Raw genomic sequence first — 23,496 nt, forward strand, 5'->3', positions numbered from 1 at the left:
TAATGTGCACTGTTTTGATCCCCTTATTCAGAGGAGATTCACGAGGTTAATTCCAGAGATGAGGGGTTTGTCGTATGAAGCGAGATTGAGCAGTTTAGGCCTATACTCTCTAGAATTTAGAAGAATGAAGGGAGACCAAATTGAGGTATACAAGATGCTAAAAGGTACGGATGCTTCCGCTTGTGGGGTATTCTAGAATGAGAGGTCTTATGAAAAGAAATAGCAAATTTAAAAAAGATTTGAGGAGAAACTACTTCTCCCAAAGAGTTGTGAATCTGTGGATGTTGGGACAGTGAGTAAATTTCAGGAGGATTTAGACAGATTTTTAATTGGTAATGGGTTGAAGGATTATGGAGAATGGGCAGGACGGTGGAGTTAAGGCCAGGATGAGATTAGCCATGATCGAATGGTGGAGCACGTTTAGCTGCTGTAGTATAAAGAGTCAAAAGTTCTGCTGCTTTTCCACAAAACACCTTTAATTTTCTTCAACAGACTTAGCACAAAACTCAAACATCACATCACCTGACCTAAGGGCCACCTGAAGCCCCTTTACATATCAGTGTCAATTATTGGATGCTTAACATAAAATGAGACAACTAATTGGAATGTCTCTTAACCCATTACTTAACAGAACAGACTCAATGTTCCAAATGGCCTAATTCTGATCCTATCTCTTAAGAATGTGTGAATTTTATATCGAGTGGCCTAAAGATTGAGTCTGTTCTGGGCTTAGTTGATTAACCATCTAACCATGTGATTATATGCATATTTCTATGTTTGGTCTGTTTGTTTTGTTCCTCATTTGAGGTGAGGCGTTTTAACTTTGGTTGAGGATAACAACATGCTTATATTTGACTCTTCAATTATTTTGCTTTCCTCTCATGAGTGGATTTGGTGTCTGCATTAATTGGTAAAATATTTCTAAAACATTGTTTAATAGGCCTTATTTTCTTAGCAATAAAGTAATAGGAATCTAAACAAGCCCTGTGGGCAAGAAGAAAGAAAAATATTGTGGTTTGTTCTTGGAATTTAATGGCGGCTTTTACGTGAGCCTTGCAATGCTTTTCCAGGACTGAAAAGCAACAGTGAAAGAGACCAGGCTGAAGGTGAAGTGTCCAAAGAAAAGTGCTGAGTGGACAATTTTCCCAAAGTTGGCACCATGAAGAATCCCTACAGTGCAGAAGGAGACCATTCGGCCCATAGAGTCTGCACCAGCCCCCTGAAGAGCGCCTGACCTACACCAACTCCCCCGCCCTATCCCCGTAACCCTCTATCCCCACCTAACCTGCACATCTTTGGACTGAGGGGAAATCGGGGCACCTGAAGAAAACCAATGCAGACACTGGGATAACGAGCAAACTCTAAACAGATAGCCACACCAGGGTTCCTAGTGCTGAGGCAGCAGTGCTAACAACTGTGCCGCACATGGATGCCAGCATCCAGCCAGTTCGGTTTGCTCCACATAACATTAGGCAGTGGCTAAACGAGTGGGACATGGATAAGACTATTAGACTTTACAAGATTGTTGCTGTAGTGCAGAAGATCTAGCAGCCCCCTTAGCAAACTGTTCCAGTGATTGGTATCTGCACAACAATGTGGAAAATTGACTCTCTGCTCTATCCAGAAAAAGCAGGACCAATCAAACTTGCTCAATACTCTTTCTTCAACCAGCATTCAGCAAGGTGACAGAGGTAATCATCAGTACTCATCAAATGTGGTTCTCAACAGAAACATCTGGCGTCAAATCTTGTCACTGTGGCATGAAATAAAACTGAAAGCCAGACCAGTGGTGTGGGTGTTGATGTCAGATCTCCCGTCTGCTGAAAGTGGAAATTGAACTTTTGACATTAGAAGATTTTGCTGGATAAGACAAGAGTGAAGCTTAGCAAAGCCGATGGGATTTAAAAAAAAAAAAAAAATTTAGAGTACCCAATTCATTTTTTCCAATTAAGGGGCAATTTAGCGTGACCAATCCACCCACCCTGCACATCTTTGGGTTGTGGGGGCGAAACCCATGCAAACGCTGTGAGAATGTGCAAGCTACACACGGACAGTGACCCAAAGCCAGGATCGAACCTGGGACCTTGGCGCCGTGAAAGTCAATGTGACTTTGAGGAGTAACACCTAACTGGCTGGATTCATAGCTAAAACAATAGATATTCATTGAAGACCAGTTATTGCAACTTGCAGAACATTGACACAGCTAAGTCTAGTTGCTTCCACAACCTTCCTCCCTAATAAGGACAGAGTTCAGACTGTTTTCAACTCCTGTTACATCTCCTGTGATAACTGAACACACTCCGGCAGTCTGTGCAGACTTGGAGAATATTCATGATTTGCTTTACAATTTATCATGCTATATCCATGCTATATGCTATATTCCTGCCAGTTATTGACTATCTCCAACAACAACAAAAAAGGATTGCCTGTTTCCTCCTGAGGCAGACAATTACCAAGTCCCAGCAAAATCTTTGCCACCACTGACTATAAGCTGAGCTAGTCCAGACATATTGACACTGGGTGGAAAAGCAGGCAGAGAATGGGTAATATGTGAATGGTGATTCACACCTCAACCCCTCAAAGCCAATTCGTCATCCATAATGAAGTCCTGGAATTCTTGACCTCCAACCATTATGGAGATATCATCAGCAACAAATGTGACCGTGCCAGCATCACTGACACCTTCCCCTCTACCAAAACCATCAACATTTCCAGAGACTGAAAACTCCAACCGCTTTTAACTTCCAAAGTAAATCATTTTTCTTCTATTTTGCTCATTGAATCTCTGATTTGTGGCAATAAAGGGACCCGTATCAACCTCAGCATTTCTTTTGCATCCTGACTTAAAAAATGTTTCCCGTTTTTCTTTTTACAAGGTGGTTATTACACTCAACAAACTTTTTTTTTTAGTCTGAATCATACTGTTTAGATGTCCAGAACTGGTTGCTATATTCAGTTGAAGAACTGATCTTATGTTAAAAATTAATCTCCACTTTCATCAGATGGCAGATTTGTGCCAACATGATGGAAGTTTGATGTCTGAACTGTCTGTTGAGAAGATTTACTCAAACGGAGGGTGTCAGTGGGTGGGTTAAGCAGTTACATAGAATGAATGGCCTTTTCATGTATTTTCACCTTTTAAAATGATCACATTTGTTTGCAACATCGACTCAGCAGCAATCCCTCCCACCCGGCTTCTCACTCTTCCAACTCCTTCCATTGGGCAGGAGGTACAAAAGTCTGAGAACACGCATGAACAGATCCAAAAACAGCTTCTTCCCCGCTGTTATCAGACACCCAAACGACCCTCTTATGGAGTGATCTGATTAATACTACACTCCTGTATGCTTCACCCGATGCCGGTGTCTCTGTATTTACATTGTGCACCTTGTGTAGCCCTATTATGTATTTTCTTTTCATGCATTTAATGATCTGTTTGAGCTGCACGCAGAAAAATACTTTTACATGTGACAATGAACAAATCCAATCCAATCGTGGTATGGTAATAACTAATTTTAATCTTACGTTTATTGTGAAAATGGCACTTCATTGATATTGATTCAATTTTGTCTTTTCCAGCCAAGCCAGGAGGTCAGGTGAGGTGTCAGTACTTTCCAGCAGTGGATAAAGTTGTCTTTGTGGATGACTATGCAGTTGGATGTAGAAAAGACTTGAATGGCATCTTGTTGCTTGATACAGCACTACAGACCCCTGTTTCAAAGCAGGATGATGTGGTTCAGCTTGAATTGCCAGTTACAGAGGTAAGAATGTTTCTTGTGGCTGGATGGAATCTCATTTTCTGAAGATGTGTCATGTTAAAGACCCATCTTCTCCCTCTTATTTATCCTTTCTTGAAATTCAAATCATTAGATTGTGTATTGCTACGATTGGACCTAAGCAAAGAATGAGCCTGGTATGTGTGAAGGAGGATAAATTACCATTAAATATTAAAGGTAAATAGTAATGTTTGCATACTGAGGAGCCTAGATCGAGTGAACGTGGAGAGGATGTTTGCCCAGTAGGAGAACTAGAACCCGAGAGCACAGTCCCTTCAGACTGAAGGGACGATCCTTTAAAACAGAGATGAGGAGGAATTTCTTCAGCCAGAGGGTGGTGAATCTGTGGAACTCATTGCCACAGAAGGCTGTGGAGGCCAAGTCACTGAGTGTCTTTAAGACAGAGATAGATAGGGTATTGACTAATAAGGGGATCTGGAGTTATGGTGAGAAGGGAGGAGAATGGGGATGAAAAACATGTTCAGCCATGGCGGAGCAGACTTGGTGGGCTGAATGGCCGAATTCTGCTCCCATGGCTTTTGGTGTCATGAATAATCAGCCTCACTTGGCGGTACGTCATCTCACTGCCGGCCCTGACTTACCTGCTGCAAATTAGGGCAGATGTCCTGGCACAGGTCAACCAATTCCACAGAGGTGTGTGTGTGTGTGTGGGTGTGTGTGGGTGTGTGTGGGTGTGTGTGGGTGTGTGTGGGTGTGTGTGGGTGTGTGGGTGGGTGTGTGGGTGGGGGTGGGTGGGGGTGTGGGTGGGGGTGTGGGTGTGGGGGCAGGTGATTTCTGTTCATGTTGATGTCTTTTGATATTTTCATGTATAAATGTAAAATGCCATTAATAAAAATATATTTTTAAAAATTATCACATGATCCAATACTAAACTCTATAAATGATAAATCTAATAACTCTCCACTGTAAAAAATGTTATCAGTTGAGGAGATCTACGGACTTTCATCCCTCTAAATGCCTTTGGGCTTTTACAAAATAACTCTGATTGCACCAGTTCCTGTTATAACTCTTGTCAAATGCTTATTACTCTTCTATATTTATAGCTCTTTCCAGTTTCAGTGCAGTACGGAGGCAATGCTGCAATGTTAAGGGTGTCATCTTGACAGAAGATATTAAACTGAGCATATAAAACATTCAGTGTTAAGAAGAGCAAAGGAATTCTCCTGGTGGTCTGGTCAATATTTATCGTTCAACTAATGTTGCCAAGACCTCTTGTTGCTTGTGGGGTCTGGCTGTGCACATATTTGACCGCTCCATTTCCCTATATTAGAACAGTGATGTGGAGCGACGCCAATAGCGTGTGATGAATATCACGTTCGCCGCAGAATTCGGTTTAAAATAAGGCATTAATACAAACGGCATTTTAATTCAATGTGGAATAAAACCACTTCAGCTAAAGGTCAGGTAGAGATTACCACCTGATGGGAGAAACTTGAAGCTGGTTTCAAAGGCTCATTATACAAACAAATAAAGGCTGTTCTATGACAGACCATAAATTCTTTGGGATCACTCCTTGCACCTATAAGTAGTCAAAACATAAGGACAGGGAATTCTTCAGATAAATAGATACACAAATCTTTCCCTAACTATACCTCTTGACACTTAGAATAACACCCTCACAAAAAGTGTCTGCTTTGGTATCTAAAGAACATGACAACACTGAAAAAAGACAGGCCTCTATACGAGTTCCCCTTTGCTAATATATCTTAGGACACCTGACATTTACACAGATCCTACGACCATTAAAAGATGTATTAATTATAATACATCCAATTAGCCATTTGTCTATAGGTAATTAACCAACAATAAGTGACAAATTAACAGATGCCGTCCTTGACCGATAAGAGGATTTTATGTATATAAAAAGAGAGGCATTTTAGCAGAGAGATACACTTCTCACTCCCCTGCAGGAGTTTGGGTCAACACTCTATTCTTTAAGCTTGCCTGAGGCCTGTTTTTGTTTAACTTCTTAGAAATGTATTAAGAAATTGATAGGAGATACTTTAGGATTTTCCATGTTTCATATATCTCATTCTATTGAGAGAAGTTAGTGTGTTAGCAGATAACCTAGGACTGTTAACAATTTTATACTATTAACAGATAACTAAAGACTGTTAATCAATTTATATTTTTAACTCTGCAATTCTGTATGTATCTATTGGGAGTATTATTACAATAAAAATACTTTGATTAAAATTATACTGTGTAAGCTTACACTCAAAGTTTAAAATCCTAGACACTCATTTAGGAAGTCTTAAATGACTAGGACCCACGACGATAGAGGTAACGATTTAGTTATGAATGACGCATCTGAACTTTTCCCATTAAAAAGTAACTGAGATCCTGTTTAACTGCCTGAGACCCGGAAAAGCATTCTCCCTTCGTGAGATCTATTTTGCGTCTTCACAGAGAAACAGATTTCCCTCTTTTGGTGGGTTAACCGAGAGCATAGGTTATTAATGAAGTATTATCAGGTCCGGAATAACCTAAATCCGTCACAAGCGCGGGTTCAATTCTCGCACCAGCTGAGATTATTCATGAAGGCCCCGCCTTCTCAACCTTGCCCCTCACCTGAGGTGTGGTGACCCTTGGGTTAAATCACCACCAGTCAGCTCTCTCTCAAAGGGGAGAGCAGCCTATGGTCCTCTGGGACAGTGGCAACATTTATATTATTATTTAAAAGCACATCACTGATTATGAAGTGCCTTGGGGTCCCCTGAGGTCAGGAAAGGTGTTATTTGAAAGCAAATTCTTTCCGCTTTCTCTCAACTGTGCAGGAATGTATTTTTCTAACCAATCTTATTCACTAAGTGCTAACAACAGTGAATTTCCTTATACTGTGGGGAGTACTGCCGTACTATATGTTCAGTGGGATTGGTGTGGCGTTGAGGGCAAGATTATGAGAATGGAAGTGACCTGAATTGATTTGAAAATATTAAAATCACACTAGGAAAGTTATGAGTGAAATCTTTAAACACTGTCAGCTGAATGAATAATGGGTTCTTGAATGAATTGTTACTGCATAAGTTCATAAGATATAGGAGCAGAATTAGGTCATTTGGCCCATCAAGTCTGCTCCACCATTCGTTCATGGCTGATCTCATCCTGGCCTTAACTCCACCGTCCTGTCCATTCTCCATAACCCTTCAACTCCATACCAAATAAAAATCTGTCCAACTCCTCAAATTTACTCACTGTCCCCAACATCCACCGCACTCTGGGGTAGCTTCTGTTCCCACATGGTGGAATCTATCCTTGCTGTCCTCTTATTTCTCATCTACATACTTACTGCCCATCTGCAGCATCATCTGAAACCCATTTTTACATTTACGCTCGCCCCTCTGAGCTCTACCTCACCACTGGCTCTTTTGACTCCTTTGGTGTTGCTAACTAATTGGACTGCTTATCCAACCTATCCAAGCTGCAATTTCATCCAGCTAAGTGTTAAGAAGACTGAAGCTTTTGTTTCTGCCACCCCCACCAAATTCCATTCTTTAGCTAGTGACTCCATCCCCCTCTTCTCCATTCAACAGTCTAAGATTAAACCTTAAATAAAAATAAAATACCGCAGTTGTTGGAGCAATGCTGGAAAACTTCAGCCGGTCTCATAGCATTTGCAGGGAGAAAAACTGTTAAACGTTTGAAATCCCATATTGCTCTTCACCCCTTCTATCTCTGCCAGCCCCAAACTCTCAAATACCTGTGCATATCTAATTCTGGCCTTTTGAGCATTCCCTGATTTTAGTTACCCTATTATTGGTGGCTGTGCATTCAGTTGCCAAGGCCCCTAAGCTCTGGAATTCCCTCTCTCCACTTCTCTACTTTACAATCTTTATTAGTGTCACAAGTAGGCTTACATTAACACTGAAGTTACTGTGAAAATCCCCTAGTCGCCACACTCCGGCACCTGTTCGGGTACACTGAGGAGGAATTCAGAATATCCTCTTCACCGAATAAGCACGTCTTTCGGGACTTGTGGGAGGAAACTGGAGCACCCGGAGGAGACCCACGCAGACACAGGAAGAACGTGCAGACTCCACACAGACAGTGACCCAATATGGGAATTGAACCTGGGTCCCTGGCGCTGTGAAGCAACAGTACTAACTATTATGCTATTTACTTTCCCCCTTATTAAAACCTACCTCTTTTAAAAATAAATAAATTTAGAGTACCCAATTATTCTTTTTTTTTTAATTGAGGGGTAATTTAGTGTAGCCAATCCACCTAACCTACACATCTTTGGGTTGTGGGGTGAGACCCACGCAGACACGGAGAGAATGTACAAACTCCACACAGACAGTGACCCAGGGCTGGGATCGAACCCGGGTCCTTCGTGCTGTAGGCAGCAGTGCTAACCACTGTGCCGTTGTGCCGCCCTAAAACCTATCTCTTTGACAAAGTTTTTTTAGCTTGACTTAATATTTTCTTCTATGACTTGGTGTCATTTTATTTCTATTGTTTGTGTGGAGTGCTTGAGGATGATTCATTGCATTAAAGATGCTATATAAATATACAAATTAAAGAAGGGAATATGCTGTCTCTGGCAAGAAATTACATGGGTTTTTAAAAAAAAATAAAGGAATGTTTTGTTTACTGTTGACATGGTAACGAACAATTTGCAGACTGCTGCCTTTAGGACTATTGTTACAGGACATGTATGAAGAGAGGCTGGATAGGCTCGGGTTGTTTTCTTTAGAGCATAAAAATCTGAGGGAGGACCTGATTGAGGTGGATAAGATTGAGGGTATGGACAGGATGAATAGGAAGCAGCTGTTCCCCTTGAAAGGTCAATAACGAGGGGGCATAACTTTAAGGTGAGGGACAGGCAGTTTAGAGGGGATTTAAGGAAATAGTTGTGTAAGGAAATAGTTGTCACCTAGAGGGTGGTAGAAGTCTGGAATGCACTACCTGGGAGCATAGTAGAGGCAGAAATCTCCAACCTTTTATAAAAAAAAAAAAAAAAAAAAAAAAGTACATGGATGAGCACTAGAAATGTCATAACATTCAAAGGCTATGGATCAAGTGCTAGAAAGTGGGAATCGTATAGATTTACTGTGGTTTTGTTGGTGCAGACTCGATGGGCCGAAGGGCCTCTTCTGTACTCTATGATTCTATGTTGACATGTCATTGGTATATCTGCAGTGTATGGGTACTTTATCTAGCTGCTTATTTCAATATGAAATTCAGTATTTATTTTTCCTGTGATCTGCATAAGTCTTTTTTGTTCGCAAAACTAAAGTTGATTGCTTATGTGTGTACTCTTGTCCTTTTCATCTACAGGCCCAGCAATTGCTCTCTGCTTGTATGGAGAAGGTGGAGGTATCGTATATAGAAGGATACGATCAGTTTATCTCTCAATTGAAAGATGGGCTGCAAAATACATCACACGAGACAGCAGCAAACCACAAAGTTGCAAAGGTTAGTAGAAACTGAAGTGAATTTATTAAAGGATGACATTGCACACGAAAACTCTGCTCTGTAGATGGAGATAACTCCTGAGCAGTTCCTTCAACCAGTTGTGAGAATTTAATGACATTGTGTGGACGCAGTCTAGCCAGTAAAGTTGAAGGTCCTATGATGCAGGAAATGATGTGTCCCAAGCAATTTGGTCAAAGTATTGAAAAGCTTAATAAACAACTGCCCTGTATAACAATAACACTATCCTATTGCAGCTCCTGCACTAACATTGGGGGGACCAGCAATGCTATTCAGACATTGTACCTATTACTATTCCTGCTTTCCTTGCAATGTGCGCGATAAAGCAAGACTACGTTTATTGTTGACTTATAGTTGACTTGACAAAGATGTAATGCTGGGACTTGAGCTGCTGCATTCCTTCCTCCCACAGTGATTTGGTCAAGCCCCAAATTGGCATGCCTAACTGGTTCTCCTTTGTTAAGACAGCTAGCCTGAGACCATCTGCCCACTCCTGTTGTCACTCTTCTCTCCCCACCCAGCCCCTGGCCTCCTGAAAAGCAACCTGGGCAAGGTCAGGAACTTTGGTAGAGAGTGGACTCAGTGTGTAGATTTCAATAAATCTTGGTTTCTGTGCCACATGCTATGTATCTTTTTATTTTCCTGGGTTTGCAATAATACATGTCTCTTTTTTTGCAGTGGGCAACAGTCACTTTTCATCTTCCTCATCATGTCCTGAAGTCAGTTTCTAATGCCATTGTAAATGAGTTGAAAAAGACCAATCATAATATTTCTGCCCTGTCCGTAGCCTCATCTGTAATGGATAGGCTATCCTACCTCTTGCCAAGTGCTCGACCTGAACTTGGCGTGGGCCCTGGCCGCTCAGTGGACAGGTATGTGAGAGTATTCTTAGAATAAAACTTTAAGTTACAATGTTAAATTTGCTGTCATTCCATTTCAGTTTAGCATAAAGCCTAATGAAATGCTATGTTGGCTAACCAGTTAGCCAACTATTGAACAGTTGGAGTTAATGCTTAGCTCCTTAATAAATTATCTCTATAGAACATAGAACATAACAGTGCAGTACAGGCCCTTCAGCCCTCGATGTTGCGCCGACCTGTGAAACCACTCTAAAGCCCATCTACACTATTCCCTTATCGTCCATATGTCTATCCAATGACCATTTGAATGCCCTTAGTGTTGGCGAGTCCACTACTGTTGCAGGCAGGGCATTCCACACCCTTACTACTCTCTGAGTAAAGAACCTACCTCTGACATCTGTCTTATATCTATCTCCCCTCAATTTAAAGCTATGTCCCCTCGTGCTAGACATCACCATCCGAGGAAAAAGGTATGGTGACTCTTTTAACTTAAGGGAGGGTTAGGAGGGGCTGAGACATGATTGATCAACTGATCTGCTTTTAATGAAACGCCTATTAATAGTTTTGTCATTTTGTCACATCGTCCTTTGGTAGATTGAGTATTGAAGTAATTACTTTGTCGTTGTTGCACTCCTTCCCTCAAAAAGCAGTGCAACTAGATTTGGGATTGGCTTCTGATTTTCTTTTGTTAAAAACACGATTGATGATCACCTTTGGAGCTCTTTAATGTCTTGATTGCATTGAGTATGGAAATTTGGATTCATATATCAACATAGTGGAAGCACAGTGGGTTAATTCACCAGTAAACGTATAGAACCCCTCAGTGAGTATCCTTACTAATCTCGTAAAGACCTGGCTTTTTAAATGTGGATTAAAAACTCTACTGACTTCATCTTTTATCTCAGACACAAAGGACCGAGATGAAATTATCCATTCAGACCCAAGTGCTGCAGACTACATACTATTTATAAAGTGCCATTATACACAGGCATTTCAAATTATTTGTGCAGTTACTAGTGCTTGGCAAGGATTTGTGTTGCAAATAAAGTGTTTAAGTATCAACTCATTTTGTTTGCTGGCTTTCATGTTCAGCTCCTTTTCCTGCTCAAGTTGTTTTGGCCTTTTTGCCATGTCCAAAATGTTAGTTGGTGCAATCATATTCGCCATAGGATTATAACCAGATCCAAATATGGTGTCTTTGTTCCATTATTTATTACTGCCTACTTAATTGGATCTGTTCTGTATGTTCATTCAGTTGAACGATGAAAACAATGTACATAGAATGATGTGCGTACTGTAGCAACACACTAATATAGAAACTTGAGTAGAAAGAGTAATCATTGTGGGAGAAAGTAAATGAGTTCCCTCTCCTCTTGATCTTTCTCTTCCACCCTCCCCTACACATCACTTTCCCTTTTTAAATCCTCCTTCCCACATCTGTGGGATTCTTCAGATGAAACTGGAATTGGAAAAACATACCTGTCTCCCTAAGGAATCCTACAGATAGCCATTCTGACTAAACCAATTTGTGAAATATTTGTTCCTGAGTGTGAAAGCTACTTGGTGGGTGTGGCCTTGTGTATTACAAGTCTTGGATCCCTTCTTCCCATGTGCCTTCAACTCCAACCTGTCACAAAGGTTTGTGTCTGTCATAAATTGACATTAAAGCAAGTCAAGCAAAGTGCATGTTACCCGTAAGACTTTGCAGTATAAACAATTCCAGCTTTCTATTTAGGTCACTAATGTATAGTGAGGCCAACAGACGAGAAACCTTCACCTCTTGGCCACATGTAGGCTACAGATGGGCTCAGCCTGATCCTATGGCACAAGCAGGATTCTATCACCAAGTAAGTTGGCAATTAGTCATTCCTAGCATTGTAAAGTTAACCAGCTTTTGTTGTTTTTATTATCCATTGAATTCTCGTGAAATTAAAGTTGTATAAATATACACTCTGGGATTTGGGAGAAGTAAAGTATAATGTAGAAAACAATTAACTTTGACTGTTTCCTGTTGTCAGCCTTTTTTGAGGTATTGTTTAACATAATTCCATGAGAGGGGATTGGCGAGTTCAGGTGAAGGAGAAGCCTAACTAACATGGTGACACTCATTGTATTTCAACATTGGATTGTGAATAAAAGTTGATTTTGCCGTTGATCCATCTCTGGTTTGTGCTGAGTTAAATGATTAGAACAAGGGCAGCACGGTGGTGCAGTGGTTAGCACCGTTGCCTCATGACGCTGCGGTCCTGGGTTCGATCCCGGCCCAGGTCCCTGTCTGTATGGAGCTTGCACCATCTCTCCGTGTCTGCGTGGGTCTCACCCCCACAACCCAAAGATGTATGTGGTAGGTGAATTGGCCACACTAAATTGCCCCTTATTTGGGGGAAAATAACAAATTGGACACTCTAAATTTATTTTTTAAATAGTTAGGACAAAGAAACATGCAGCACAGGAAGGTCCTTCGACCCTACAATCCTACGTCAACCATGCTGCCAATCTAACCTAAAAGCTTCTACGTTTCCGGGGTCCGTTTCCCTCTATTCCGATCCTATTCATGTATTTGTCAAGACGCCCCTTGAAATGTCACTATCGTACCTTCCACCACCTCTTTTGGCAGCGAGTTCCAGGCACCCATTACTCTCTGTAAAAAAAAAAAAACGAACTTTCCCTCTCACATCTCCTCCAAACTTTTCCTCCCGCCATGTCCATCTCTCTCACATCTCCTCCAAACTTTTCCCCCCGCCATGTCCATCTCCTCTAAACCTTGCCCTCGCATCTTAAACCTATGTCCCCTAGTAATTGACTCTTCCACCCTGGGAAAAAGCTTCTGACTGTCCACTCAGTCCATGCTCCTCATAATTTTGCAGACTTCTATCACGCCGCCTGCAACCTCCGTCGTTCCAGTGAGGACAAACCGAGTTTATCCAACCTCTCCTCATAGCTAATGCCTTCTCCACCTGCGTTGCCCCTTTCAATGACCTGTGGACCTGTACTCCTAGATCTCTTTGACTTTCAATACTCTTGAGGGTTCTGCCATTCACTGTACATTCCCTACCTGCATTAGACCTTCCAAAATGCTATCCACAATTTCACCAACCTTTGTGTCGTCCGCAAACTCACTAATCAGACCAGTTACATTTTCCTCCAAACCACTTGTATATACTACAAGCAGCAAAGATCCCAGCACTGATCCCTGCGGAGCACCGTGAGTCACAACCCTCCATTCAGAAAAGCTCCCTTCTACTGCTACCCTCTGTCTTCTATGACTGAGCCAAGTGTATCCATCTTGCCAGCTCACATCTGATCCCATGTGACTTCATCTTCTGTACCCAGTCTGCCATGAGGTACCTTGTGAAAGGCCTTACTGAAGTCCATGTAGACGAGATCCACTGCCCTACCTTCATCAGTCATCTTTGTGTATTCTGTGTCTTTTCACCATTGATTTGAGCTCCTGCTCCCAAGTACAATCCAGCGCACTTGTAAAACATTCTTTAACTTTGTCTCAAGCTTTCGAAAATTGAAGCAAACATTATCAAATAAGCTGACTGAATTTTTGCTTTGTTTTTTTATTCAGCCAGCTTCCTCGGGGGATGACCGGGCCATGTGTTTTACATGTAGTGTTTGCCTCGTGTGCTGGGAGCCCACCGATGAACCTTGGTAAGTAAGCTCTTTCTAATCAACAAGGTTGAAGTTGATGCCCCTGTAATGGCACCTACACAATCTATTGTGGAAGAAAGATAGGCAGAAACCAGTAACTGATTTAAATTTGTTCTGTGCTTTTAATTTTACAACAACATGATGGCATAATTAAGTTATCGATGACCAAACATGTAGGCTTTTGCAGCTATTTTATGGACATTTTCTTTGCTATTGGCATTTGCCCCTTTCTAAAAGAAAAATGCATATCCTCTCTGTAATGGTTGGAACTTTTAACTTGCATAAAACAAAAGAAAATAGATTTACATCTCAAATCTACACTAACACTGCACATTAAAAACTGTCTGTTGCAGAATTTCCGTCACTAACCTCAAGATTTTCAGGCAGGCGACAATACTGCTGCAATATTAATAAATAGAATGCTTTTATCGAGCCTTCGACTTTGCAGCAGTTCAGTCAAGTTCAAAAAAGTGATTGTGAGATTATGAAGGCTTTGCCTACCATGTTTGTAGTCTTGACAATTTTGAATATATTTTTATACAACATAGGTCGGAACACGAACGGCATTCTCCTAACTGTCCATTTGTGAAAGGTGAACACACGCAAAATGTGCCGCTATCAATAACATTGGCAACAAGTCCAGCACAATTTCCCAGTGTAGATGTCCCTGATCGAATAGCATGTATTGGCTTTGGAAGTTGTCCCCATTTCTTGGCTGCATCAACAAGGCGTGGAAAGATCTGTATATGGGATGTATCTAAAATGATGAAGGTATCACAATTATTTTACTTGGTGAATGTCTGATTTTTAATTATCACTGCATGTATCCTCCTTCTGAAGGACTTCTCAAGCTGGCTTGTAAAATGAAACCGGTTGTTGAAAAAGGTGTGTATAAGTGATTGATGATATCGAGATGAAAACCTAGCACAGGGGATTAGTTTTCATGCACAACATTTATACTGCGTGGTGTACTGTTCCTGTTTGTGAAATCTGTCCTTGAGCATTCATCTCTGGGAATTCTTCGAGGTCATGGCTAAAGTGGATTGCAGTTCACGAAGTTCCATTTTCTTTTTGCTGGAGATGCATGCTTTCCTTTTTTGTCTTCTCATTCTTAACCCACATCAGTTTCTACTGCAGTGTCCGCATGCCCGACACAAGACTCCCTAAACCAGTGCTCTATTCTTGTGCTCTGCAATAGCAAACGATCACGAGGAGGATAGAGGAAATGCTACAAAGACACTCTGAAAGCCTTCCTAAATGAAAGCAACATTCCCATCGACACGTGGGAATCGTTTGCCCTCGAATGCACAAACTGGAGAAAAAGCATACGAGAAGGTGCCAACCCACCTCAAGCACCACCGTGGAGCACACGGAGGTCAAGTGTGAGCAGCGGAAAGAGTATGCAGAATTCAGAGCGCCTACCCACCCGCCTCATCTATCACCACCAGTCACACCTGTGGCAGAGTCAGCGGCACCAAGATTGGTCTATTTGGTCATTGCAGAACCCAACCCCGCTGAGTGGAAGCAAATCATCCTCAACCCTGAAAGACTGACAAAGAAGCGTTCAGTAATTCATATGCAGAATTTATCAATCTAATTTCTCTCTTTTCCCTCCTGTCTCCCCCTCTCTCTCTTTCCCCCCCCCTCTCCCTCTCTCTTTCCCCCCCTCTCTCTTCCTCTCCCTCTCTCTTCCCCCCCCCTCTCCCCCTCTCTTCCCCTCTCTATCTCTCTCTCTCTCTCGCTCTCTCTCTCTCTTCTACCCTCTCTCTCGCTCTCTCTTCCCCCCCCTCTCTCTCTCTCCCCTCTCCCCCTCTCTCCCCTCTTCCCCCCCTCTCTCTTCCCCCTCTCTCTCTCTTCCCCCTCTCTCTCTCTTCCCCCTCTCTCTCTCTTCCCCCTCTCTCTCTCTTCCCCCTCTCTCTCTCTTCCCCCTCTCTCTCTCTTCCCCCCCTCTCTCTCTCTTCCCCCCCTCTCTCTCTCTTCCCTCTCTCTCTCTTCCCCCTCTCTCTTCCCCCTCTCTCTTCCCCCTCTCTCTTCCCCCCCTCTCTCTTCCCCCCTCTCTCTTCCCCCTCTGTCTTCCCCCCTCTCTCTTCCCCCCTCTCTCTTCCCCCCTCTCTCTTCCCCCCTCTCTCTTCCCCCCTCTCTCTTCCCCCCTCTCTCTTCCCCCTCTCTCTTCCCCCCCTCTCTCTTCCCCCCCTCTCTCTTCCCCCCCTCTCTCTTCCCCCCTCTCTCTTCCCCCCTCTCTCTTCCCCCTCTCTCTTCCCCCCCTCTCTCTTCCCCCCCTCTCTCTTCCCCCCCTCTCTCTTCCCCCCCTCTCTCTTCCCCCCCTCTCTCTTCCCCCCCTCTCTCTTCCCCCCCTCTCTCTCTTCCCCCTCTCTCTTCCCCCTCTCTCTCTCTTCCCCCTCTCTCTCTCTTCCCCCCCTCTCTCTCTTCCCCCTCTCTCTCTCTTCCCCCTCTCTCTCTCTTCCCCCTCTCTCTCTCTTCCCCCTCTCTCTCTTCCCCCCCCTCGCTCTCTTCCCCCCCCTCGCTCTCTTCCCCCCCTCGCTCTCTTTCCCCCCCTCGCTCTCTTCCCCCCCTCGCTCTCTTCCCCCCCTCGCTCTCTTCCCCCCCCCTCGCTCTCTTCCCCCCCCCTCGCTCTCTTCCCCCCCCCTCTCTCTCTTCCCCCCCCTCGCTCTCTTCCCCCCCCTCGCTCTCTTCCCCCCCCTCGCTCTCTTCCCCCCCCTCGCTCTCTTCCCCCCCCTCGCTCTCTTCCCCCCCCTCGCTCTCTTCCCCCCCCTCGCTCTCTTCCCCCCCCTCGCTCTCTTCCCCCCCCTCGCTCTCTTCCCCCCCCTCGCTCTCTTCCCCCCCCTCGCTCTCTTCCCCCCCCTCGCTCTCTTCCCCCCCTCGCTCTCTTCCCCCCCTCGCTCTCTTCCCCCCCTCGCTCTCTTCCCCCCCTCGCTCTCTTCCCCCCCTCGCTCTCTTCCCCCCCCTCGCTCTCTTCCCCCCCCTCGCTCTCTTCCCCCCCCTCGCTCTCTTCCCCCCCCTCGCTCTCTTCCCCCCCCTCGCTCTCTTCCCCCCCCTCGCTCTCTTCCCCCCCCGCGCTCTCTTCCCCCCCCGCGCTCTCTTCTCCCCCCGCGCTCTCTTCTCCCCCCGCGCTCTCTTCTCCCCCCGCGCTCTCTTCTCCCCCCGCGCTCTCTTCTCCCCCCGCGCTCTCTTCTCCCCCCGCGCTCTCTTCTCCCCCCGCGCTCTCTTCTCCCCCCGCGCTCTCTTCTCCCCCCGCGCTCTCTTCTCCCCCCGCGCTCTCTTCTCCCCCCGCGCTCTCTTCTCCCCCCGCGCTCTCTTTCTCCCCCCGCGCTCTCTTCTCCCCCCGCGCTCTCTTCTCCCCCCGCGCTCTCTTCTCCCCCCGCGTCTCTTCTCCCCCCGCGCTCTCTTCTCCCCCCGCGCTCTCTTCTCCCCCCGCGCTCTCTTCTCCCCCCGCGCTCTCTTCTCCCCCCGCGCTCTCTTCTCCCCCCGCGCTCTCTTCTCCCCCCGCGCTCTCTTCTCCCCCCGCGCTCTCTTCTCCCCCCGCGCTCTCTTCTCCCCCCGCGCTCTCTTCTCCCCCCGCGCTCTCTTCTCCCCCCGCGCTCTCTTCTCCCCCCGCGCTCTCTTCTCCCCCCGCGCTCTCTTCTCCCCCCGCGCTCTCTTCTCCCCCCGCGCTCTCTTCTCCCCCCGCGCTCTCTTCTCCCCCCGCGCTCTCTTCTCCCCCCGCGCTCTCTTCTCCCCCCGCGCTCTCTTCTCCCCCCGCGCTCTCTTCTCCCCCCGCGCTCTCTTCTCCCCCCGCGCTCTCTTCTCCCCCCGCGCTCTCTTCTCCCCCCGCGCTCTCTTCTCCCCCCGCGCTCTCTTCTCCCCCCGCGCTCTCTTCTCCCCCCGCGCTCTCTTCTCCCCCCGCGCTCTCTTCTCCCCCCGCGCTCTCTTCTCCCCCCGCGCTCTCTTCTCCCCCCGCGCTCTCTTCTCCCCCCGCGCTCTCTTCTCCCCCCGCGCTCTCTTCTCCCCCCGCGCTCTCTTCTCCCCCCGCGCTCTCTTCTCCCCCCGCGCTCTCTTCTCCCCCCGCGCTCTCTTCTCCCCCCGCGCTCTCTTCTCCCCCCGCGCTCTCTTCTCCCCCCGCGCTCTCTTCTCCCCCCGCGCTCTCTTCTCCCCCCGCGCTCTCTTCTCCCCCCGCGCTCTCTTCTCCCCCCGCGCTCTCTTCTCCCCCCGCGCTCTCTTCTCCCCCCGCGCTCTCTTCTCCCCCCGCGCTCTCTTCTCCCCCCGCGCTCTCTTCTCCCCCCGCGCTCTCTTCTCCCCCCGCGCTCTCTTCTCCCCCCGCGCTCTCTTCTCCCCCCGCGCTCTCTTCTCCCCCGCGCTCTCCTCTCCCCCCGCGCTCTCCTCTCCCCCCGCGCTCTCCTCTCCCCCCGCGCTCTCCTCTCCCCCCGCGCTCTCCTCTCCCCCCGCGCTCTCCTCTCCCCCCGCGCTCTCCTCTCCCCCCGCGCTCTCCTCTCCCCCCGCGCTCTTCTCTCCCCCCCCGCGCTCTCCTCTCCCCCCGCGCTCTCCTCTCCCCCCCGCGCTCTCCTCTCCCCCCGCGCTCTCCTCTCCCCCCGCGCTCTCCTCTCCCCCCGCGCTCTCCTCTCCCCCCGCGCTCTCCTCTCCCCCCGCGCTCTCCTCTCCCCCCGCGCTCTCCTCTCCCCCCGCGCTCTCCTCTCCCCCCGCGCTCTCCTCTCCCCCCGCGCTCTCCTCTCCCCCCGCGCTCTCCTCTCCCCCCGCGCTCTCCTCTCCCCCCGCGCTCTCCTCTCCCCCCGCGCTCTCCTCTCCCCCCGCGCTCTCCTCTCCCCCCGCGCTCTCCTCTCCCCCCGCGCTCTCCTCTCCCCCCGCGCTCTCCTCTCCCCCCGCGCTCTCCTCTCCCCCCGCGCTCTCCTCTCCCCCCGCGCTCTCCTCTCCCCCCGCGCTCTCCTCTCCCCCCGCGCTCTCCTCTCCCCCCGCGCTCTCCTCTCCCCCCGCGCTCTCCTCTCCCCCCGCGCTCTCCTCTCCCCCCGCGCTCTCCTCTCCCCCCGCGCTCTCCTCTCCCCCCGCGCTCTCCTCTCCCCCCGCGCTCTCCTCTCCCCCCGCGCTCTCCTCTCCCCCCGCGCTCTCCTCTCCCCCCGCGCTCTCCTCTCCCCCCGCGCTCTCCTCTCCCCCCGCGCTCTCCTCTCCCCCCGCGCTCTCCTCTCCCCCCGCGCTCTCCTCTCCCCCCGCGCTCTCCTCTCCCCCCGCGCTCTCCTCTCCCCCCGCGCTCTCCTCTCCCCCCGCGCTCTCCTCTCCCCCCGCGCTCTCCTCTCCCCCCGCGCTCTCCTCTCCCCCCGCGCTCTCCTCTCCCCCCGCGCTCTCCTCTCCCCCCGCGCTCTCCTCTCCCCCCGCGCTCTCCTCTCCCCCCGCGCTCTCCTCTCCCCCCGCGCTCTCCTCTCCCCCCGCGCTCTCCTCTCCCCCCGCGCTCTCCTCTCCCCCCGCGCTCTCCTCTCCCCCCGCGCTCTCCTCTCCCCCCGCGCTCTCCTCTCCCCCCGCGCTCTCCTCTCCCCCCGCGCTCTCCTCTCCCCCCGCGCTCTCCTCTCCCCCCGCGCTCTCCTCTCCCCCCGCGCTCTCCTCTCCCCCCGCGCTCTCCTCTCCCCCCGCGCTCTCCTCTCCCCCCGCGCTCTCCTCTCCCCCCGCGCTCTCCTCTCCCCCCGCGCTCTCCTCTCCCCCCGCGCTCTCCTCTCCCCCCGCGCTCTCCTCTCCCCCCGCGCTCTCCTCTCCCCCCGCGCTCTCCTCTCCCCCCGCGCTCTCCTCTCCCCCCGCGCTCTCCTCTCCCCCCGCGCTCTCCTCTCCCCCCGCGCTCTCCTCTCCCCCCGCGCTCTCCTCTCCCCCCGCGCTCTCCTCTCCCCCCGCGCTCTCCTCTCCCCCCGCGCTCTCCTCTCCCCCCGCGCTCTCCTCTCCCCCCGCGCTCTCCTCTCCCCCCGCGCTCTCCTCTCCCCCCGCGCTCTCCTCTCCCCCCGCGCTCTCCTCTCCCCCCGCGCTCTCCTCTCCCCCCGCGCTCTCCTCTCCCCCCGCGCTCTCCTCTCCCCCCGCGCTCTCCTCTCCCCCCGCGCTCTCCTCTCCCCCCGCGCTCTCCTCTCCCCCCGCGCTCTCCTCTCCCCCCGCGCTCTCCTCTCCCCCCGCGCTCTCCTCTCCCCCCGCGCTCTCCTCTCCCCCCGCGCTCTCCTCTCCCCCCGCGCTCTCCTCTCCCCCCGCGCTCTCCTCTCCCCCCGCGCTCTCCTCTCCCCCCGCGCTCTCCTCTCCCCCCGCGCTCTCCTCTCCCCCCGCGCTCTCCTCTCCCCCCGCGCTCTCCTCTCCCCCCGCGCTCTCCTCTCCCCCCGCGCTCTCCTCTCCCCCCGCGCTCTCCTCTCCCCCCGCGCTCTCCTCTCCCCCCGCGCTCTCCTCTCCCCCCGCGCTCTCCTCTCCCCCCGCGCTCTCCTCTCCCCCCGCGCTCTCCTCTCCCCCCGCGCTCTCCTCTCCCCCCGCGCTCTCCTCTCCCCCCGCGCTCTCCTCTCCCCCCGCGCTCTCCTCTCCCCCCGCGCTCTCCTCTCCCCCCGCGCTCTCCTCTCCCCCCGCGCTCTCCTCTCCCCCCGCGCTCTCCTCTCCCCCCGCGCTCTCCTCTCCCCCCGCGCTCTCCTCTCCCCCCGCGCTCTCCTCTCCCCCCGCGCTCTCCTCTCCCCCCGCGCTCTCCTCTCCCCCCGCGCTCTCCTCTCCCCCCGCGCTCTCCTCTCCCCCCGCGCTCTCCTCTCCCCCCGCGCTCTCCTCTCCCCCCGCGCTCTCCTCTCCCCCCGCGCTCTCCTCTCCCCCCGCGCTCTCCTCTCCCCCCGCGCTCTCTTTCTCTCTCCCCCCCCCCCCCCCCCACCCCCCCCTCGCTCCGTTCCCTCCTCAGGTCATCTCGGTTGGATATACAACAATATTCCAAATTTTTCAGAGAGGAGACGGGAAATTCTCCCTGACAATATTTACCGCCCAACAATATTATACCGCTGTATAAATGTTTCTCTCTCTGCCTTGCTTGTTCTTCAGATTGCTTGCTCTCTGATTCTGTCTGTATCAGGTAGAAATATCTTCAAATGCTCCTGTAGTTTGCCCAGTTTTTGGCCATTATGTCTTTTAATAATTCTGTTTTACTTACCGTTTCATGACATTCTACTTAAGAAAATGTTAGGGACCGTGCAGTGGCGCAGCGGTTAGCACTGCTGCCTCATGGCACTGAAGACCTGGGTTTGATTTCGCCCTGGGCCATTGTCTGTGTGGAGTTTGCACATTCTCCCCGTGTCTGTGTGGGTCTTACCCCCACAACCAAAAGAAGTGCAGGGTAGGTAGATTGGCCACGCTAAATTGCCCTTTAATTGGAAAATTAAAAAAACATAGTTGGGTCTACAAACATCAAGCTGCTATCTGTCCTCAATTAGTTACTTGATGCAACTGGTGTAATTGGGAAATGGAGAGCAACAAAATGGCATTTGCAGAATTATGTTGTTTGACCCAATGTGACCCAATGACAAATAAATACATTTGCAAAGAAAGTCAATTTGTACTGGGCAATTGACGTGAAATAGGAGTCATCCAGTGCATTTTTCAAAGAATGCCAAAGCAAACCATAGAAGTGTATGTATTATATTGTTAAAGACTTATTAAAAGGTGCTTTCTTGGCATTTTGAAGTTGCTGTTGATCATCTTTGACTGAGGAGGAGTAGCCTACCCTCAGGCCCCTGCCCATATCACTCGCCAAGACTGGCTACGTGCTGTTTTGGGGAAATTGTGGCATTGCTTGTACATTTCCATGCTTCCACAACATGGGAGAACTGTTTCAAGGAGCCCGTGTTGGAAACATGCGTCGAAAATAGAAGCAGGAGGAGGCCATTTATTTCTTTGAGCTTGCTCCGCCATTCATTATGATCATGGCTGATCATCAAGTTCAATACCCTGATCCTGCCCAAATATTCCTTGATGCCTTTAGCCCCAAGAGCTATATCTAATTCCTACTTGAAATTACACAACATTTTGGCATCAACTACTTTCTGTGGTAGTGAATTCCACAGATTCACCACATTCTGGGTGAAGAAATATCTCCTCACCTCAGTCCTTCAAGGTTTACCTCTTATCCTCAAACTGACTCCTAGTTCTGCACTCCCCACTATTAGGAACATTCTTTCTGATTCTACCCTGTCTAATTCTGTCAGGAGTTTCTGTGAGATCCCCTCACTCTTCTAAACTCCAATGAATATAATCCTGACCAATTTAGCCTCTGAAAAGAACAAAGGACAATACAGCACAGGAACAGGCCTTTCGGTCCTCCAAGCCTGTACATGTCATGATATCACCTGGCCCAAACCCTAAAGAACAAAGAACAATATAGCACAGGAATAGGCCCTTTGGCCCTCCAAGCCTTCTCCTCATATGACAGTCCGCCATCCCAGGAATCAGCCTGCTAAACCTTCACTGTACTTCCCCTATAGTAAGAACATCCTTCCTCAGATAAGTACGCTAAAACTGCACACAATAGATGTGGCCTCACCAATGCCCTGTACAATTGCAGTCAAACGTTCCTATACTCAATTCTCTTGCTATGAAGGCCAACATACTATTTGCCTTCTTTACTGCCCATTGTACCCGCATGCTTACTTTCAGCGACTAATGCACTAGGATACCAAGGTCTCGCTGAGTGTCCACCTCTCTCAATTTACGCCCATTCAAATAATAGGTTGCGTTCCTTTTTTTTCTAACCATTCTTGTGGCGTTGTGGACTGGGGCTTTCATCTGCAGTGCCTGGGGAGGTAGTGGTACTGTCACTGGACGAGTAATCCAGAGATCCAGCGTAATGCTCCGGGGACCCAGGTTTGAATCCCACCATGACCGATGGTGAAATTTGAATAAAAATCTGGAATTCAAAGTCCAATGATGGCCATGAGACCATTGTCATCTGGTTCACTAATGTCCTTTACAGAAGGAAATCTGCTGGCCTACATGTGACTCCAGACCTACAGCAATGTGGTTGACTCTTAAATGCCATCCAGATTTTTAAACTTTTATTTTCTCCTTTAAATCCAGGTTCATTTGAAATTTGACGTCAATCCATATGATGCAGCAATTTTGAGGCAGATATCTATACCCGAGGTAGAACATGGGCCAAGTAGCGAAACCCGGAGGCCAACACTGTCATGGTTGGAAGACTCTTCCAGTTGTTCTGATATACCAAAATTAGAAGGTGACAGGTAATGAGCTAATTGTAGTAAAAGTTTGATTTTCTGAATTACTTCAGGTTGACATATTCCAGCTGCTGGAAAATGTCATATTTTTGGCTTGCGTTGCAAATGCTTCATAGAACTGTTCTGTTTTTAATACAGCGATGATCAGCTGGAAGATTCCGATAGCGAAGAGCATTCCAGAACAGACTCAGCAACAGGTATGATCAAAATGGGAACTCCCGTCTACGCCTTAACTTTCCATAACATTGGTATATAGAAACATAGAAAAAATAGGAGCAGGAGGAGGCCATTCGGCCCTTCAAGCCCATTCCGCCATTCAGTATGATCATGGCTGATCATCCAACTCAATAGCCTAATCCCACTTTCCCCCATATTCTTTGATCCCCTTCACCCTAAGTGCTAATCTAACTGCTTCTTGAAACCATAAAATGTTTTGGACACAACTACGTCCTGTGGTAACAAATTGCACAGGCTCACCACTCGCGTGAAGAAATTTCTTCTCATCTCTGTCCAAAATGGTCT

At 48.8% G+C, this 23,496-nt stretch overlaps 1 protein-coding gene across 5 annotated transcripts in view; it reads left to right on the top strand.

Moving 5' to 3' along the window:
- Window positions 1-23,496, top strand: part of birc6 (baculoviral IAP repeat containing 6) — a 371,663-nt gene that overhangs the window by 63,973 nt on the left and 284,194 nt on the right. For all 5 annotated transcript variants that reach the window (XM_072512201.1, XM_072512210.1, XM_072512218.1 and 2 more), the window contains exons 2-9: window positions 3,580-3,761; window positions 9,078-9,215; window positions 9,912-10,105; window positions 11,829-11,940; window positions 13,668-13,750; window positions 14,299-14,521; window positions 22,817-22,980; window positions 23,113-23,171. In XM_072512201.1, the coding sequence (XP_072368302.1) occupies window positions 3,580-3,761; window positions 9,078-9,215; window positions 9,912-10,105; window positions 11,829-11,940; window positions 13,668-13,750; window positions 14,299-14,521; window positions 22,817-22,980; window positions 23,113-23,171 (1,155 nt within the window). The remainder of the gene's footprint in view (window positions 1-3,579; window positions 3,762-9,077; window positions 9,216-9,911; window positions 10,106-11,828; window positions 11,941-13,667; window positions 13,751-14,298; window positions 14,522-22,816; window positions 22,981-23,112; window positions 23,172-23,496) is intronic.

This window comes from Scyliorhinus torazame, chromosome 1 (assembly GCF_047496885.1).
Source record: "Scyliorhinus torazame isolate Kashiwa2021f chromosome 1, sScyTor2.1, whole genome shotgun sequence".
NCBI classification, from domain to species: Eukaryota; Metazoa; Chordata; class Chondrichthyes; order Carcharhiniformes; family Scyliorhinidae; genus Scyliorhinus; species Scyliorhinus torazame.